Here is an 18753-nt window from a genome sequence, read left to right as displayed (position 1 = left end):
TTGACCACGTTTTTTAGAGACCGTTATAAGTAACTATTTAGAAGTGAAGCGGAGTGGAGGGCGCTTGATAGGAGGTGGGGGCTGGCATAAATTCTGGCATAATGACAGGCATAAATTCAGCGATTGCGGCGTTTAAATGTAAGTGACAGAGGCATTCCCCTGTCTCTTAATGATCGAGACCCCCGGGGGTCCCGAACGTTTTAACGGCGGTCTCTCACCTTCCTCTGTGCAGTCCGATTGGTGCTCTGATGATTAAGTCTGCCACAGGCAGGCTCAATGAGCAGAACACCTATCACACTGATCAATGCTATGCCATGGCATAGCAATGATCAGTGTGTATAATCTAATAATTGTATGACAGTTAGAGTGACTGTACCACCAGGCCCAGGCTGAAGCACTGGAGGCGGGCCGACTCACCCTTAGTGGGAGGAAACCCTAGCCCCTCTATGATAGGGTTCCATTGTTTCTAATGGAGTCACGTCATGAAGGGCTGGGGTTTCTTCCCACTAAGGGGGGGGGGGGTTGGCCCGGCCCGCCTCCAGTGCAACAGCCTGGGCCTGGTGGTAAAGTCACTTTAAAATGTGTGTAAAAAAAAAAAAAAAAAGTAAACATTTTGTATAAATACCCCAAAGCCCCTTCCCCTAATACGTTTAAATTACCCCCCCTTTCCCATTATATAAATAAAACATATAAAAAATAAATAAACATATAATAAACCATAGCGTGCGTAATTGTCCGATCTATCAAAATATTTGTTACATTATATATAAAAAAAAAATAATAAAAGTGATCAAAATGTCTGATCTTCACAAATATAAATATATAAATAAAAACTAGAGATCATGACGGAAAAAATTACACCCCATACAGCCCCGTAGGTAAAAAACTAAAACAGTTGTAAGTGTCACAATAGGCCCATTTTATTAATAATTATTAGCAAAAAAAAAAAAAGGATTTCATTAAAAAAAATAACATTAGAGAATCTGTGTAAACCTGCATGTGGTTGTGTTCGGGCTGACCTATAGAACAGGGGTGTCAAATTCAAATACACAGTGGGCCAAAATTTAAAAATTGGGCAAAGTCGCAGGCCAACCATGATATTTAATGAAGATTGCATGCAGCGTTCCTGGCACTGCCTATCCTAAAGTAAATTTCCCGACATGAACGTTACCCATTATATCCCTCAAGCAGTAGGTAATCCCATAATTGTGCCCCATGTAGTAGCCCCCCTCCGATAGTGCCCCACATACTAGTCAGGCCTACTGTTAGAGACCTACATAGTAGCCAGCCCTCCCGATAGTGTCCCATATATTACCCAGTCCCCAATAGTGTCTTATATAGTAGCCAGCCCTCCCAATAGTGTCTTATATCCTTCCATAATAGTCTCTTATATAAAAGCCAGTCCCTAAAATAGTCTCCTATATAGTAGTCAGCCCTCTTCAATAGTTTTATAGTAGCCAGTCCTCTTCAATAGTCTTTTATGAATGACCCAGCCCTCCCAAATAGTGTCTTATATAGAAGCCAGCTCCACCCCATTGTCTCATATAGAAGCCAGCCCTCCCCATAGTCTCTTAAGTAGAAGCCAGTCCTCCCCAATTGTCTTAAATAGAAGCCAGTCCCTAAAATTGTCTCTTATAATAGTAGCCAGCCCACCCCAATAGTTTTTTTTTGTTTTTTTTTATAGTAGTAAGCCCTCTCCAGTAGTCTTATATAGTAGCCAGCCCTCCCCAACAGTCTCTTGTAAAACCCAGTTCTCAAGAAAAGTTTCTAAAATAGAAGCCAGCCCCTACTGTGGTTGTTCATGACTGCCTCCTTAGCTTGGACTCGCCCTTCCTGTGGCTTCGTCGGAGGATGCGCGCGATGACTTCACCACATTGCCAGCGTTTGGGCACTACTGAGATACTTCTAGGCTAGGGGCTAAAAACTGCCTGCGGCCTACGAAATTATAATATGGGTGGTCCAAGCAGCTCTACGGATCACCCATATTATAATCTGCTGCAACGTCAGGTGGGCCAAATTTAACACAGCAATGGAAAAGCATAGCGAGCCAAAAATAATGGCACCACGGACCAGAGTTTGACATGACTGCTATAGAATAAAGGTATCATGTCACTTATACCGTATAGTACATTACGTAAATAATGGAAACCCCCAAAAGTTACCATATTGCATTCTTTTATACGATTTCACCAATTTATATTTTCATAAATAATATATTTGGGATTCCATCATACATGTTTTGGTAGAATGAAAGACGCCATTACATAGCACACCTATTCCTGAAAATTTGCGTGGTTCACTGGGTCATTTTGGCCTGGTCCTCAAAGGGTTAAACCACAGCCTTCTCAAGAAAAGTTTTTTAAAATAGAAGCCAGCCCCTACTGTAGTTGTTCATGACTGCCCCCCTAGCTTGGACTCGTCAGAGGACCTGTCAGCGTCCTGCTCCTACTTTCAATCCCATAGGCCGCCGGCACTTCATACCTGCGGCCTATGGGACTCCGGGACGTGAGCTCTCCGGCAGGCGTGATGATGTGACGTCATCACGCCTGCCGGAGGTTCCGTCCCTGCGGCTCGCAAGATGGAGCCGGAAGAGTAGGAGAGCTGCTTCCTGCAGCCACACAGTTTTTTTTTTGTAGGGCACAGCATGGGGGACATTACTAGCACTATGTGGGGGCACAGCATGGGGCATTATTAGTATAAGGGGCACAGCATGGGGCATTAGTATAAGGGGCACATCAGGGGGCATTATTATTCTGTGGGGGTACACAGCATTTTGGGAGACTATAGGAGGGGGAAAGGGAAGCAAGTTACTAGAAATGTGTGGAGCCTAAGATGTCTGTCTGGCAGGTTCTGAAGAGATGAATTGTAGCTGGAAGAAATCACCTGTGAGTCCCTAAATGGTGTTTTTTGTAGAACATTATTTAATATAGGTGCCCCGAGCTAAAAAAAATTTTCTAAGGGGTGCCCTGAGGTGGAAAAGGGTAGAAGGCACTGGTGTAGACAATAATGACTTGTTAAATCAATCACTAATTGCAAAATGCTGTATAGGTAGAATACATGGGAATAGTATCAAAGGTGTATCCAGTGGCGTAGCTACCATAGAGGCAGGGTAGGCAGCTGCTATGGGGCCCATGCATGAGGAGGGCCCGGGGAGGTACAGGAATGATAAGAGCCCTTTTTCTACTGCAGTGTGTAAATGACCCAAAGTTCACTTACATGCTGCAACACAAACACTTACACACTACAGTCAGTACATAAAAGGTTAAGCAGAAGGTAGTGTGCTCCTGCACCTATGTATTTAACCATATAGGCTCCTAATAGACCCTTATGGTTAAATACAGTGGACTGAAAGAACAAGCAGCCATTGGCTCTCTGCTCTGCCAGTAACTTTTGTAGCTGCAGGCCACAAGAGATTTTATTTTTCGGCCACATCACTGAGCCTATATATATATATGCAGTACTTTGTGTTGTGCGTAGGGGAGGGAGGGCCCGAATAGTTTTTTCCTATGGGGCCCCATGAATCCTAGCTACGCCCCTGGGTGTATCTATATCAAGTGATCATGACCTAGGTTGAACCTGAAGGACTCTTGTCTTCTTTTAATAGTAACTAACATATGAGTAGCTGTGTGGAACAAACATGAGTCACATAACATAAGTAACAAAAAAAAGAAAAAGAAAAATCAGAATAAATCAGAAAAAGAAAAAACGCAAGCATATGAATTCAGATGAAGACTTACTTCTGTATGAATCATTGTTGTTGGGTCTGTGAAAGGAAAGGAGAAAGAGAGAAAAAAAACTATGTATAATCAATTGGCTAACTGCATAATTTCGTATTCACGGTTCACACCTGTAGGGGTTAATGTATGTAATGTGTGGATCCAAAAAGCCTCACAACTAGAGATGAGCGAACCTGGAGCATGCTGGAGTCGATCCGAACCTGAACTTTCGGCATTTGATTAGTGATGGCTGCTGAAGTTGGATAAAGCCCTAAGGCTATGTGGAAATCATAGATATAGTCATTGGCTGCATCCATGTTTTCCAGACAACCTTAGAGCTTTATTATTACATTATTAATGTCTTTTAATATCTTTTTTTTTTTTAAGGACATTTTACTTTGATTCATTAACGTGATTTATGCCATTGAGTGTCCTTGCGGACTTTTGTACATTGGAGAGACACAGCAGAAGTTTAAGGACAGATTATTCCCATGAGGTTTATTCAACGGACTGGTTGACATGGGGTTATGCCCTGATGCAATGTCTATTAGTAGTGATGAGCGAATACTGTTCGATCGAATAGATATTCGACCGAATAGTGAGATATTAGAATATTCGATATTCGTACTAATATCCTGCGAATATTCGATAAGCGTTCAAATCCCCCAGCTTCCGGTTTCACCCTCCAAATGGTCAAATAGATGTTTTTCACTAATCGAATACTTGTTCCCATAGACTTTAATGGGATCGAATATTCGATCGAATATTCGAATATTCGCGGGATATCCGTACGGATATCGGATATTCGAATATCTCACTATTCGCTCATCACTATCTATTAGCAACATTGGTGACATTGTGCAGCTATTGGACATCAGGATATATAGTACACCCATCCCCAAGACACGGAATTGAAGGAAGTGAGCACCAGGGAGCAGAAGGTTTCTTCTTCTTGGACAACCTTTTTAGAAGGATACATGCCCTTCAACATTTTACTATAACCTAAGACTTTTACTTTCACAGGTTCCTCTGAGGATATGTTGCCCCTTGATCCGGTCACAGTTCTCTTATCCATCATAGTATGTATTTTCTTGGTAACTGTTCTATACAAAGAGAAGGAAGATGTTCCTCACAATTATCCTCCTGGGCCAAAGCCGTTGCCGATAATCGGGAATATTCTCAATTTGAATGTCCAAAATCCTTGCTTATCATTTCAAGAGGTAAGATCCAAAGATATGACATTTATAACTTTTCATGGTCTACTGATATTCCTTGACTGAAGTCTATAAACAAGACTTCCCACTGTCCCCACTGTTAGTGTCCTATGCACCTGTCACAAAAGTTCTTACTTAAGGATAAGTGGTCATGAGGTATTCTAATGTTTTGCCACTAGGTGTCAGTGTTTCTTATATCTCTATGTTTTTATATGCACAGCTGCAGGAAGTAATGGGTTAATGTTGTTGTTGTTGTACCGTGTGTTTTAAGCTGACCAATAGGAAGCTCTCTCTCTCCCTCTCCCCTCCTCTCCACACCCTCTCTCCTCACTCCCTGTAGGAGTAAGTTAGCTCTTTGTGGGAGGAAGTGAGTCACTGCAGTCTAGTCTAGTTCTACTCTTCAAACACCACGACATCTCTCTCTCGTAGTGTTGATCGACCTGTTTGAGAAAAGTTAAGTTCGACTCAAACATCTTGATTTTCTCAAACTCAAACCAAACTTTTTTCTGTTTGTTAGTGTTTGAGTGCATTTTTGCCAGCCAATCAGTGCAGAGCACATAGAAGTGTCAGAAACGTCATTGCTGAGGTGTAGGGGTCTAATTGGCTGCTAAAATCACATGACCATCTCATATATATATATATATATATATATATATATATATATATATATATATATATATATATAATCACTGGGCTGCATTCTGGATGCCATTTTCTGCTCACTCACTGTGCTGTACAGACTGCTCTCTGTCTGTCTATCTGCTTGCATGCTGCTATTTAGCTTAGTTAGTTGGGTGTTCAGCAAGCGTAGGGACTTAGGGAGAAGTATAGTCTTAGTTAGATAGCATTTCCCTCTCCATAGACAGCAATACTTAGGTTTGGTAAAGCTGGGTGACCTCCATTATTTTCTTATTCACACTCAGTGCCCAAAAGTACATTTTTGTCAGTTTTTATTGCTGAATCTTATATCATAAAAATGAAAGTCTGTCTGTCTGTCCCATATAGACTTACAAACGCCTGAACCGTTTGACCCCAAATTTGGCGCACTGATACATTGGGTGCCCGGGAAGGTTACAGCAAAGGTCCCGTCCCCCCCAGTTGCACAGGAGGGGAGGGGGATTGGGAAGAGTGGCGCCCCTTAGAAATGATTGGGAAAATCTTTACACTGCACACACAGGTGATATAATTAGCTGCAGCTGCCCAGGAGAAACGGCAGTTGGGAGTCTTAGCAACCAATAGGATTACTACTTTAATTTTCATAGGGAGCTGGAATCTGGTTGCTAGGGCAGCTGCCTCACAACAGATCCACAGAAATAACTGGTAGACCCCCTACTCCATCTATACAGTAGAGGTATACAGGGCCGTATTACCAGATGCTGCTGCCCTAAGCACTAAACCTGAGGACGCCCCATCCTCACTCACCAATTAGCATCAGGATTGGTAGATTGGTAGATAATAGCTCCAGAGGTCACATTTAACACCGCCACACCAGACCTGACTAATACTGCCATGCTGTGACTGGATAACACCGCCATACCAGACCTGACCAATACGCCATACCAGACCTGACCAATACCGCCATACTGTGACTGGATAACACCGCCATACCAGACCTGACCAATACCGCCATACTGTGACTGGATAACACTGCCATACCAGACCTTACCAATACCGCCATACTGTGACTGGATAACACTGCCATACCAAACCTGACCAATACCGCCATACCCCCCCTCAAAAAGACACCAGATTTTCTGGCAAGTCTGAATGGGAGGGTACTGCCCCTCTGCAAGGTGCTACCCTAGTCACAAGACCATGGGTGCCTAATGGTTAATACGACCCTGCAGGTATACAGGACACTACAGGTATACAGGACCCCAAAACTATACACTACAGGTGCACGGGACCTCCACCAACTATATACTACAGGTATACAGGACCCCCGAACTATATACTACAGGTATACAAGACCTCCCCCTACCCCTTTAACTCAGATGAAACAATACCTTTAGATTGGCCTCCTGGGCACCTTAGAACAAATCTAATTAACACACTGACACTTTATACCCGGGGCAGCGCTGGGTACATTTTCTAGTAATAGTATAAAAACAGTCTTCCCATCTGTCATACGCATTAAATCAATCATACATAGGAGTTGCTTAGTTACAGTTATCATGAGTTGTAAAAGTTAATCTTTGTCAGTTTTGGGGGTAAAATACCGTTCAAATACACTGTTTGGTATTGTCATACAGATATACTGTGTATTATTGTCATACAGATATATATCCAGGAAATAGAGTTCTCTCTCTTGCTAAATCTTTCTTAATGGCAAAAAGTGTAATTTTCATAGGGGTATCCCCCCAAAAAAACATTTTTTTGCATTAATAAATAGCCCACCCATAGCTTTCCATCTTTCCAATATCAAAGCTGGGTGACCTCAGTTATACTGGCTACTATACAAGATGCTAGGAAAAATTGGTGACTGCCATTATTCTGACTACTATACAAGATGCTAGGAAAGCTGGGTGACCGCCATTGTACTGCCTACTATACAAGATGCTGAGAAAGCTGCATGACCACCTTTATACTGCCTACTATACAATATTTTAGGAAAGCTGGGTGACCTCCATTATACTGACTACTATGCAAGATGCTAGGAAAGCTGAGAGACCTCCATTATACTGACTACTATACAACATGCTAGGAAAGCTGAGTGACCTACAACTGGCGTCACTGCCGCCTTAACTCTGCCACGTCACTACTGCCTCAACTCTGCTACGTCACTGCCGCCTCAACTCTGCTACGTCACTGCTGCCTTGACTCTGCTATGTCACTGCCGTCTCAACTCTGCTACATCACTAACTTTCTACCTCAACTCTGCTACATCACTGCCACCTCAACTCTGCTACCTCAATACCTTACTATGTCAACTCTGCTATCTCAATACCTTACTACCTCAACTCTATGTCACTATCTCAACTCTACTACCTCAGTTATCCTTTAAAAGCAATGAAGTATTTTACCCTCTTTTTTTTTTCTGTCATTCTTAGAGCCAAATTTTCTTCACGAAGTTTGTCTATGTATCCAGTTTACTCTTCTGGATTGTAATTCCAGCTTTTTATCACCTGTATAGATATAAAAAATAACCCAAACATCTCCCATTGACTTTAATGGGGTCCGAGTTCGAGTCGAACCTCGAACCCAACACCACTACTGTTCGAGGTTTGACTCGAACCCGAACATTTTACTGTTTGATCATCACTACTCTCAAGCACCTCCTTAAGCCCAAAAGGTCAAGCACTCTAGTGTACCAAGATTTATCTATTCTGTGAAATGTGTACTGTTTAGAGATGAACGAACCTGGAGCATGCTCGAGTCCATCCGAACCCGATCGTTTGGGATTTGATTAGCAGGGGCTGCTAAAGTTGGATAAAGCTCCAAGGTTGTCTGGAAAACTTGGATACAGCCAATGACTATATCCTTGTTTTCCACATAGCCTTAGGGCTTTCTCCAACTTAAGCAGCCACTGCTAATCAAATGCCAAACGATTGGGTTCGGATGGACTCGAGCATGCTCGAGGTTCGCTCATCTCTAGTACTGTTGTATTGAAAAGCCTGCCAGTAAAGCTGTTCTATTTTTACACTACTGGGACTCTGTCATCTTCTATCCGCACCGGCACTTATACACACATCACCGCACACATTGGGTTATTTTTCCCCTTTTTGTGGGTGGCGGTATCGGCAGTCCAGATGGGTCAGTTGCCACTCAGGACTGCTATGACAAGAGTTATCAACATCACACCTGTGTGCTGAACTAGCACTGGCATCATGAACAAAATTCCAACCTCGCTGCTGCCTATTTTTGAATGGAAAAAATTGTGTGTGGTGCATTTTGTGTCTTCTTTATTTATTTTTCTGGTGCGTTTTTCACAAACCGTACATTTCTCCCGCCAAAAGTATTGGAACTTTACCAAGCCCACCTAAGCGGAGATACAACTGTCTGACCACCCAAAGCAGTCTTATCCTGAAGATGTGCCTTGAAGATAATCGCCCTACCAAGGGATCTAAAAAGTGGGGCACCACCCCTTTGTTGTGGACGAGATTGTGACCAGTGTTCTTTCCGCCCCGCCGGAGTTGTGTTTATGTGTGCCCGCGCAGTCAGCCATTTTCCCACTGCGCCATCAGCTGAGTACCGTCCATGAAGGAGTTAACAAGCCGCCCACAATAGCACAGGAAAATCGGCAAGTTCCCACCAAAGTTACAGCACTGTCCCCAGGAGGAACCAAATATGCGCTCCAGTGTTTCCAGCAAGAAGAGAGAGACACCAGGACCAAACCAGAAGTTCCGGCTCCACCAGCTTACTACTCCATTTTACAGCGACAACCATGATCACTAGCCATACACCACAGAATTGGCGTCACTGGCTATCTCAACTACTGGCCGAGTACCATATTCCTATCTCAGATTATCCAGTGACTGGATGACTTGTTTCTATCAAATACATTGCTAATCTATCCCTGAACTTAATACTCTTACTTATTATGACTTTATACTCATATTATTGTATTTTACAGCTGGCTAAGACGTACGGCCCAGTGTTCAGTATAAAGATCGGGGTACAGAAGATGGTTGTGCTGTGTGGATATGACACCGTGAAGGAAGCTCTAGTCAACCACGCAGACAAGTTTGCCAACAGACAAGACGTGCCTGTTTTTGTGGATTTTTCAAGAGGATACGGTAATATTTCTAAGAGATATGATGGAAGATTTTATGTCCCTGGTTAACACACATAAATAATACCATGTGACCATGTGACCTTTACAGTAATAGAATAGTGGATTTGAGATTCATTTTCAGATGCTACTTGGAGCTAGACAGGGAGACATTGTGTAGCAGGGACAGTCGGGTGATTGGGTGATTAGGTGATTTTAGGCAGGAGAGACCCACAAAAGCCATTTTTAGGGCTAAAGCTATAGAAAGAACACATTTATTTAATGGTATACTGATAATAAACTGGCTAGCAGCACATAGGTGTGTTAAGACAGGCAACTGGAGTGTATTCACTGTGAGGAATAGGCTGCAGTGTATCTATCTATATAGGGTATACAGCTGTATACTCCCTAAGTGCCAAGGCCCAAAACAAAAGCTTGGTACTACTCTTTTGCGTGCTGTGTGCAACATAAAAAAGCTGAATGGCTGTTGCCTGCTGTAAGGCATTCAACTATGGTATAGAGAGGGTATACAGCTGCATACTCCTTGTGTGCCATGAGACTTACTCTCCCTTATGTGTAATAAGGGCATATGGAAGTGGCAGATGACTTTGAAATGTAAAGAGGACATGTCTGACCACATCACACACACACACACACACACACACACACACACACACACACACACACACACACACACACACACACTACTACAGGTGTTGTTTGAAATCCCCCTTGCCTATGCCATCTGTAGTTGCCATAGGCAACATAATTTAAAGGGGTGCATGAAAATGTTTCTTTGACTTAAAATGTGGCTTTCTGTCGAAATTACTGTAAAGGAAAGAAGGTTTCCATGTATTTTTTTTACACTTTACATAGAGTTTATATATTTTTTGGAGTGTATAGTTGATAGGCTGTGATAGTGGCATAATGATGCGACTTGGGTATATAAGATGCAACCAGGCATGCTTCCCCCTGCTGTCCCAGTTGCATTCCAGAGGTGTTGGCATCATTTCCTGAGGTGTCATTATGGACTTAGTAACTTAGTAAATAAGTTTGAAAGAAGACAAGAGTCCATCAGGTTCAACCTAGGGAAACCCTACTATGTTGATCCAGAGGAAGGCAAAAACCCCTATGAGGCAAATGACAATTGCCCCATCACCGGGAGAAAAATCCTTTCTGGCTCCAATGGCAATCAGAATAATCCCTGGATCAACGTATCACCAGAAATCTAATGCCCATAACTTATAATATTATATTTTTCAAAAAAAGCATCCATGACAATATAATGTGGCAGAGAGTTCCACAGTCTTACCGCTCGTACAGTAAAGAACCCGCGTCAATGCTGATGGTGAAACTTTCTTTCCTCTAGACATAGAGGAGGCCCTCTCATCATGTGGTGACCTTTAAGTGGTCGAATTTTGATTTCCAAGTGTCGAGCTTTTCTCCCATAGATTTTAATGGGAATTAATATTCGATCGAATAGTCGAGTATCGGGGTCTACTGGACTCAATATTCGAAAATTCGAATATTTTACCACTAGCTCATCTCTAGTATTCAGCACCACAGGGGGTGTCATCACTGACAAGCAGGTCCGCCTAACTACAGCTAACGTGTACAAACTGACATTCCTAAAAATAAACAACGTGCAGATCCCAAACAACTTGTTGGCCCTGATGCCTGATCAAGGAGCCTATGTGCAATGTAGTGTTGGCTATTGTGGCCTCCTCCTCGGCCTCTACCGTCCACCTACCTACTCCTCCCTCTTCACTGCCTGGACGTCCTCATCCTCTTTTATTATTATTTATTCCTTTAATTCAATTTTAATTAAATTTTTTCATTTATTTCTTTTAGATTTATTTTATTTTAAATAATCCCCTACTCCATTATTGGTAAGGTAAGGGCTTTGTTCTTAACCCCATTTTGGTTGCATTTCCAGCTCCCTATCCCTTTCTACACCCATTTTTGGGGCCCAAAGTTCGGGTCCCCAATTACTTCAATGGGGTTCAGGTCTGTGTAAAAGTCCAGGTTGTCGACAAACTTTTTTTTTCTTTTTTAGTTTGAATGAACCAATTGAACCCGATTAGCCATGGATCCGCCCATCACTAATAGTAACCAATCACATTTACAATTTTTATAAACCAAATCTGTCTTCAATAGCTGTGATTGATTGCTATTGAAGACAAAAACCACACACGCTTTTGTCTTGGACAGATTGATAAATCTTGGTATTATGTCTGTTCTTCAGGTGTTATCTTCTCTAATGGGCACAACTGGAAGGCCATGAAGCGGTTTACTCTTTCCACATTACGGGATTTCGGAATGGGGAAGAGAACCATGGAAGACAAGATCAATGAGGAAGCAAATAGTTTAGTTGAGACATTCAAATCCTACAAAGGTAAAACACTAGTATTATGTGTAGGTAAAGAAATAGAGACCGGCACTACTAACTCATGGACCTATGGGGGCCAAGTTGGTCAATGGGGTGCTCACTCTAAATAATGTAAAAAATAGTAACAATCCAAAAGCTGAAGAAAAAATTCAAGAGGGCACTCACCGTTTTATATCTTTATTCTGATGATCATGCTGGCATCAAAACCGTGTAGCTGTCGGGGGCGTCAAGTGCGAGATGAAGTGATGAGTTACAGCTGTTTTGCACAACTAGTGTGTCAGTAGAAGAACACTAGTTGTGGGAAACAGCTGTAACTCATCACTTCATCCTGCACTTGGCGCCCCCGCCAGCTACACAGCGTTGATGCCAGCATGATCATCAGAATAAAGATATAGAATGGTGAGTGTCCTCTTGAATCTTTTCTTCGACTAGTATTATTATACTGAAGATCATCCCCCCCCCCCTCCGGCTGGGGTCTGCGCCGCAGCAGCCGGAAAAGCAATCCAGTGCCTATCTCATCGATCTATGCAGTATAACTATACTGCATAGATCTCAATGCGAGATCAGTGTACTTATACTAGAACCCTTACCCCAGGGGGATTAACCCTTACCCCAGGGGGATTAACCCTTACCCCAGGGGGATTAACCCTTACCCCAGGGGGAACAACCCTCACCCCAGGGGGAACAACCCTAAACCCAGGGGGGCTTCTAGTATAAGTGTAAAAAAAAAAAAGTGTTATTATTATATAAAAGGCCCCCTCCCCTAATAAAATTTTGAATCACCCCCCTTTTCCCATGTTATAAATAAAAATAAATAAATATGTTTGTTATTGCCGCGTGTGTAATCGCCCAAACTATTAATTAATCACATTCCTGATCTCGCACGGTAAACGGCGTAAGCGCAAAAAATACCAAAGTGCAAAATTGTGCATTTTTGGTGGCATCAAATCCAGAAAAATTGTAATAAAAAGCGATCAAAAAGTCCTATATGCGCAATCAAGGTACCGATAGAAAGAACATATCATGGAGCATAAAATGACACCTGACACCTGAGCCCCATAGACCTAAGGATAAAAGCGCTATAAGCATAGGAATAGAGCGACATATATTTGTTAACAATGGTTTGAATTTTTTACAAGCCATCAAATAAAAAAGTTATACATGTTACATATCGTTGTAATCGTAACAACTTAAGGAACATATATAACATGTCAGTTTTACCCCAGGGAGAGCAGCGTAAAAACAAAAACCCTCCAAATAAAATAAATTTCAATTTCACCACACATTTAATTTTTTCCTGCTTTTGCAGTGTATTTTATGAACAAATTCAGCCTGTCATTGCAAAGTACAATTAGTGGGGCAAAAAATAAGGGTTCATGTGGGTTTCTAGGTGAAAAAATGCAACTGCTATGGCCTTTTAAGCACATGGAGAAAAAAACGAAAATGCAAAAATTTTAATTGGCCCGGTCCTCTAAGGGTTAACCTTTTGAGGACCAAGCCCAAAATTACCTAGTGAACCACGCATGTAAGGGGTTATTTTTTTTCAGGAATAGGTGTACTTTCTAATGGCGTCTTTCATTCTACCATAACATGTATGATGGAACCCCAAAAATATTAATTATGAAAATATAAAAGGCTGAAATCGTAAAAAAGAATGCAATATGGTAACGTTTGGGGGGTTCCTGTGTCTACGTAAAGCACTATACGCTAAAGGTGACATGATACTATTATTCTATATGTCTATAGGCTAACTACAGCCGGCCCCCACCTCCGCTCCGAATGTACAATACAAAAAGAACAGTAGAGCTTTAGCCTTCTAAACACTGGTTTACTTCACCTATTGCTCTTACTTTAGGTGAACCCTTTGATAACACTGTGATAATGAACGCTGCGGCTGCTAACATCATTGTATCTATATTACTCGGCCATCGCTTTGACTATAATAATCCACAGCTTCACAGACTTTTGATGATGGCAATGGATAATGTCAGGATTGCTGGTAGCCCCATGGGCTTGGTAAGTTAATCTTTTTATTAAAGGGGTTGTCCGGGATTTTTCAATAAACTAGCATTGCACTGACTTCTGTGGGTGCTGTGTATTCAACATACACTTCTGTTTTTTATTTGGAGTGCTTATTGTGTTCTCAATCACATGACCACTCTGTTTTCTTTACTTCCTGTGATGTCACGTTCCCTTTCTGTTTCCTGTTCCTGCCAGTGAGGAAAAAGTGGGCCATCAGGTGGGTGGGGTTATGTATTCCAGATTTCTTTAGCCACATCCCTGTAGGATAAGCGAACGTCTAAGTTCAGTAGAAACGGCAGCAGTAAGGGCAGCATGACATGGAGACCACATGCTGATAGCTATGTTGTGGGGGGCACAGAGGTTATCCATGTTGTGGGGGGCCATGTTGTTTTTTAGAGGCCATTAAAAATGTTTTAGGCACCTGTTTAAATGGACACTGCACAGCCAGGATAAGTGTAGCTGCACTACAGTTCCCAGCAAGCCAAGGTACAGCAGCAGCAAAAATAAATACTGAGGACTTTGGGCAATTTCTTTGGTGTCTATGTGGACCACGTGCTGTCCCCTTTCTGGCATTAGTCGCTCTGCACATTGTGCAGCAAAGGTGGCGATAGCTCCACTACAAGTCCCAGCCAGCAGCCAAGAGTAGCAAAAAAAAAAAAAAAATTGTGGTAGCCCTTAGCAGGACTTTTGGGTTCTTTGTGGATGATTCCTGCTTAAAGACACTATTTTCCCCACCCTAACACTCTCCCTGACAGACAGCAGCTCTCTCCCTAATCTTTTCCAGCCTGCGTCTGAAGCGAGCATCATGGGACCTGATTCTTATATGCCCAGGTCATCTGATCTGGCCAACCAAACACTGCTATTGACATGCAGGGGTTCCCACGTGATGCTAGGAGGTCCCAAAGCCTCTCCTGCATGTTGATTGGCTGAGAAAGAGCCGCCAAACATGCAGGAAGAGGAAGATGCCATTTCCTCGAGTATCGTAAGATGCTTGTCCGAGTAACGAGCATCTTCAAGTACCCTAATGTCTGAACAAGTACCAAGCTCGGACGAGCATGTTTGCTCATCTCTATTGAAAAATACTGAGCAAAAATACTGTGTGTGAACATAGACATAGGCTGTATCCATGTTTTCCAGGTAATCTTTGGGCTGTATCCGCTTTCTCCAGTCACTGGGATTCAAATACTGATTATTTGGGTTTGTGCAGTCTCGATCTTTCAACAGGTTTACTCATCTCTAATCCACATAAAATAATGTGAATTCTGGTAACCTCTGGTTGCAGTATTTTGGCCTTCATGCCATATGCATCAACAATGTCATTTCGGGTTTAGGTTGGATGATTATGGGGACCATGTGATCTGACACAGCACTCTATACTTCTTGCTTAAATAGCCCTTATATTATCTGGAGGTGTGTTTCGGGTAATTGAAAGGCAAACCAGATAAGATGGCATGTGTGCCTAGAAATTTCAATGTCATCGCCGGCAATGAACTACACATGTAAAGGCATCCATCATGTGTTTCACAAAGGCATAGTAGTTCTAAAAAGATCTGGGTGTGGGTGTGGGAAATTGATAAGCAATGTATACTTACCACTCCTTATGCCTCCGTTGTGCCGATCCCGCTGATGGCCCTGGCTTTCATTTTTGGCTGGTGTCCCTTTCCATTCACAAATTGGCTAAGCGGCCAATCGCTCAGCCGGGTATGTGATGTTGCAGCTGGTAGAGCTTCAGGATGCCCACAGCTGTCAGCTGGTCCTAGGAGCTGCACTACGGGGCACGAGGGTAGGTAAGTATACATTGTTTATTATGTTCTTGTACCCCCTGCCTTTTTTATTATTTTATTATATTTATTTTTCCTTAAAAGTGTCACAGTTTTTTTGTTTGTTTGTTTGTTTTATTTTTTGCAGAAATCAATACTACAGGCGATTTTAAGAAACTTTGTAATTAGGTTTATTAGGCAAATATACAATTTAGTCAAAAAGACTTTCCCCAGGTCCCCCCCTCCCTCCTCTCTCTTATTCACTGCTCATTATCAGAAAATCTCAACGAGTTTACATCAGAAGTGCCCTGTCTAATTTATGGAGAGGGGGGGGGAGGGGGGGATTAGTCCCCAGCAGAGAGCAGAGAACAAATGATTGTACAGTGGGAGCTGGTATTCAGAGGTCAGAGATGTCAGTGCTGACTTCAGAGGAGATAGCCCGTAGCTGTAAGTTAACTCTTTGTTGTCCTGTTTTGGTGCCTTACCTCCCTCCACCCCTCCCCTCTCCATAGAAAACCATGAAGACAGAGGGAAGAGCTTCAAACAGCTTTTTCATGATTAAAATGCATTTTTCGGCTAATAAACCTAATTACAAAGTTTCTTAAAATTGCCTGTACTGTTGATTTCTGCGAAAGCTATCTCACCGGATAGAGTTCAGATTTTTTTTAGCTCCTATATAGATTTTACGAATCATAGCTATGGACAGGGCACGATTGGCATTACAGCAAAAAAAAGGTGACCACCTCATAAAGCTGATTAAGAGAATGTCAGAAATGTGCAAAGCTGCCATCAAAGCAAAAAAAAAAAAGTTGTGCCCAAACTGTATATATAATGACATGATTTATATTCCTCTCCACAGTTGTACAACGCACTTCCGTCCTTGATGCGCTGGATTCCAGGAAGTCACAAAAATGTTAAACAAAACCGGCATGAATTTCATTTGTTTGTTAGAGAGGTCTTCACAAAACAAAGGGATCAACTGGACGTCCATAACCAGAGGAATTTTATAGATTCTTTTCTGGTCAAACAGAAAGAGGTAAAGTAATGAGACAATAAGTTCTTATTCACATGTCCCATAATTTACGGATCTGTATTTCCATACTCGAGTTACTGCACATTGATGTCTCTTGGACTATTTACATGGTCAGTACTGTAGAACACGACATGGAGAGAAAGGATCGGCTGCACATCCCAAAATAGGCCTAGCGGCATTAGTATCAGCCATAGATGGGATGTGCAGCCATTCCTTTCTCTCCATGTCGTGTTTTACAGTTCTCCCTTTTCTAAACAGCTCGCACTCCTTTATAAGACCCACATGACCAAAATTAGCAGGATATGCCTGTGCTCACATGTCAGTACCTTATGTCTTCCTCATTCTGTGTGAGCAGCAGTGGTGAGTGTAATACCATATTCATACTTGTGGTGTTTGGGGGCAGCCTTCCCCACCGGTGGTGCTGGCCGGGTTCTGGTGGGGCATTTTGGGTTTCGTCCTGTGACATTGGGGTTGCAGGGCCGTTCCATGGCCTCCCTTCCCTGCATGTGCATGCTTTGCGGGGTTGGCGGTCACTGACCGACACGGTGTGGAGTTAGCGTAGGGACCCGTGTGAACCAGGGGACCTGCACGTGATACAAAGGGGCTATTATGGTTTGATCAAATTATATACAGACACCCTGGTGTTGAATTTTAAAATATGCCTAGCGGTATTAGTATCAGCCATAGATGGGACGTGCAGCCGTTCCTTTCTCTCCATGTCCTGATCAGTACTGTAGGTTACAAGGACGCAAACCAATCCTGGTGCAGACCCGGATTTGTTTTGCATATTTTCCCATAGAAATCAATGGGATCAGCTATTTTCTACAGATTGTAACCTTTTGGTATCCGTATTTCCACAAAAAATAAGGATGTCATAAGTCGTTGAAAAAAAAAAAAAAAAAAAAAAAGCGGATTTACGGAAATATGAATGCACTACAGATGCCCAATCAGTAATTTTTATGTCACTGCGTAAGCCGTCGTGACGAAGTACCGGATAGGCATGGAACAGCTGTCGCTCTGAACGCTAAGGCGTCCTCTCGTATACCTGTGTCTGTACTTTATTTGTATGAATTAAAATAATGAAACTGAGAAGACTTCAAGTGGTGAGTGCCATGTTCTTATATTCTACATGTAACTGATCTGTAGAAGATGTCTATGGAAGAGTGGGACACAATCCCTGCTGCAGTGCCTGCAAACTTTGTCAAGATGTACAGGAAATGTCTGATCTCTGTAACTGCAAACAAAGGTTTCTGGACCAAATATTAACTGCTGTTTCTCTACTGTATCAAATACTTGCAATAAAATGCTAATTAATTATACAAAAATCATAATCCTAAAGCCGCCCCTACTGGACCCTGAAGAAGAGGAAACAAATCCCACTTCTCTGTCTAGCACACGTTTCATCAGGGTTGCTACAGACTAGTTGCTTCGACCACTACAGAGTTACAATATATTGAGAAATTTACTAGCAAGGAGTTTTGAATCTAAAGATGAAATGTTTGTTTTTTTTGCATATGTGTCCATAGGTTTTCCTAATACTGTATTCTATATTTGGCACATTTCAGGAGAAACCAAATCCTGAGTTATATTTTCATAATGAAAACCTCACATCTCTTGTGTTGGACTTGTTCACTGCTGGAATGGATACGACCGCTACAACACTGAGATGGGGCCTTCTTATTATGATGAAGTATCCTGACGTTCAAAGTAAGGAGATATTACTATGGTTTGTTGTCAGTAAGATGGAACAGGCCCTGGAACATTGACAAAAGTTAAAAAAAAAACAAAAAAACGTGTACATCCTGCAAAAGACTTGCTCTTCCAGTGTACAGGACACTCTAGTCATGAATAAAAGGGGTACACCAACATTTAGGTACAAAAACAAACATTCTGCAGAAGCATATAGCA

At 42.2% G+C, this 18753-nt stretch overlaps 1 protein-coding gene across 4 annotated transcripts in view; it reads left to right on the top strand.

Moving 5' to 3' along the window:
• Positions 1-18753, top strand: part of LOC138796017 (cytochrome P450 2K6-like) — a 55928-nt gene that overhangs the window by 28664 nt on the left and 8511 nt on the right. For all 4 annotated transcript variants that reach the window (XM_069975886.1, XM_069975888.1, XM_069975887.1 and 1 more), the window contains 6 exons: positions 4740-4936; positions 9504-9666; positions 11887-12036; positions 13886-14046; positions 16672-16848; positions 18411-18552. In XM_069975886.1, coding sequence (XP_069831987.1) covers positions 4740-4936; positions 9504-9666; positions 11887-12036; positions 13886-14046; positions 16672-16848; positions 18411-18552 — 990 coding nt within the window. The remainder of the gene's footprint in view (positions 1-4739; positions 4937-9503; positions 9667-11886; positions 12037-13885; positions 14047-16671; positions 16849-18410; positions 18553-18753) is intronic.

Source organism: Dendropsophus ebraccatus, chromosome 6 (genome assembly GCF_027789765.1).
Source record: "Dendropsophus ebraccatus isolate aDenEbr1 chromosome 6, aDenEbr1.pat, whole genome shotgun sequence".
Taxonomy (NCBI): Eukaryota; Metazoa; Chordata; class Amphibia; order Anura; family Hylidae; genus Dendropsophus; species Dendropsophus ebraccatus.
This window is presented reverse-complemented; position numbering and strand designations above follow the sequence as displayed.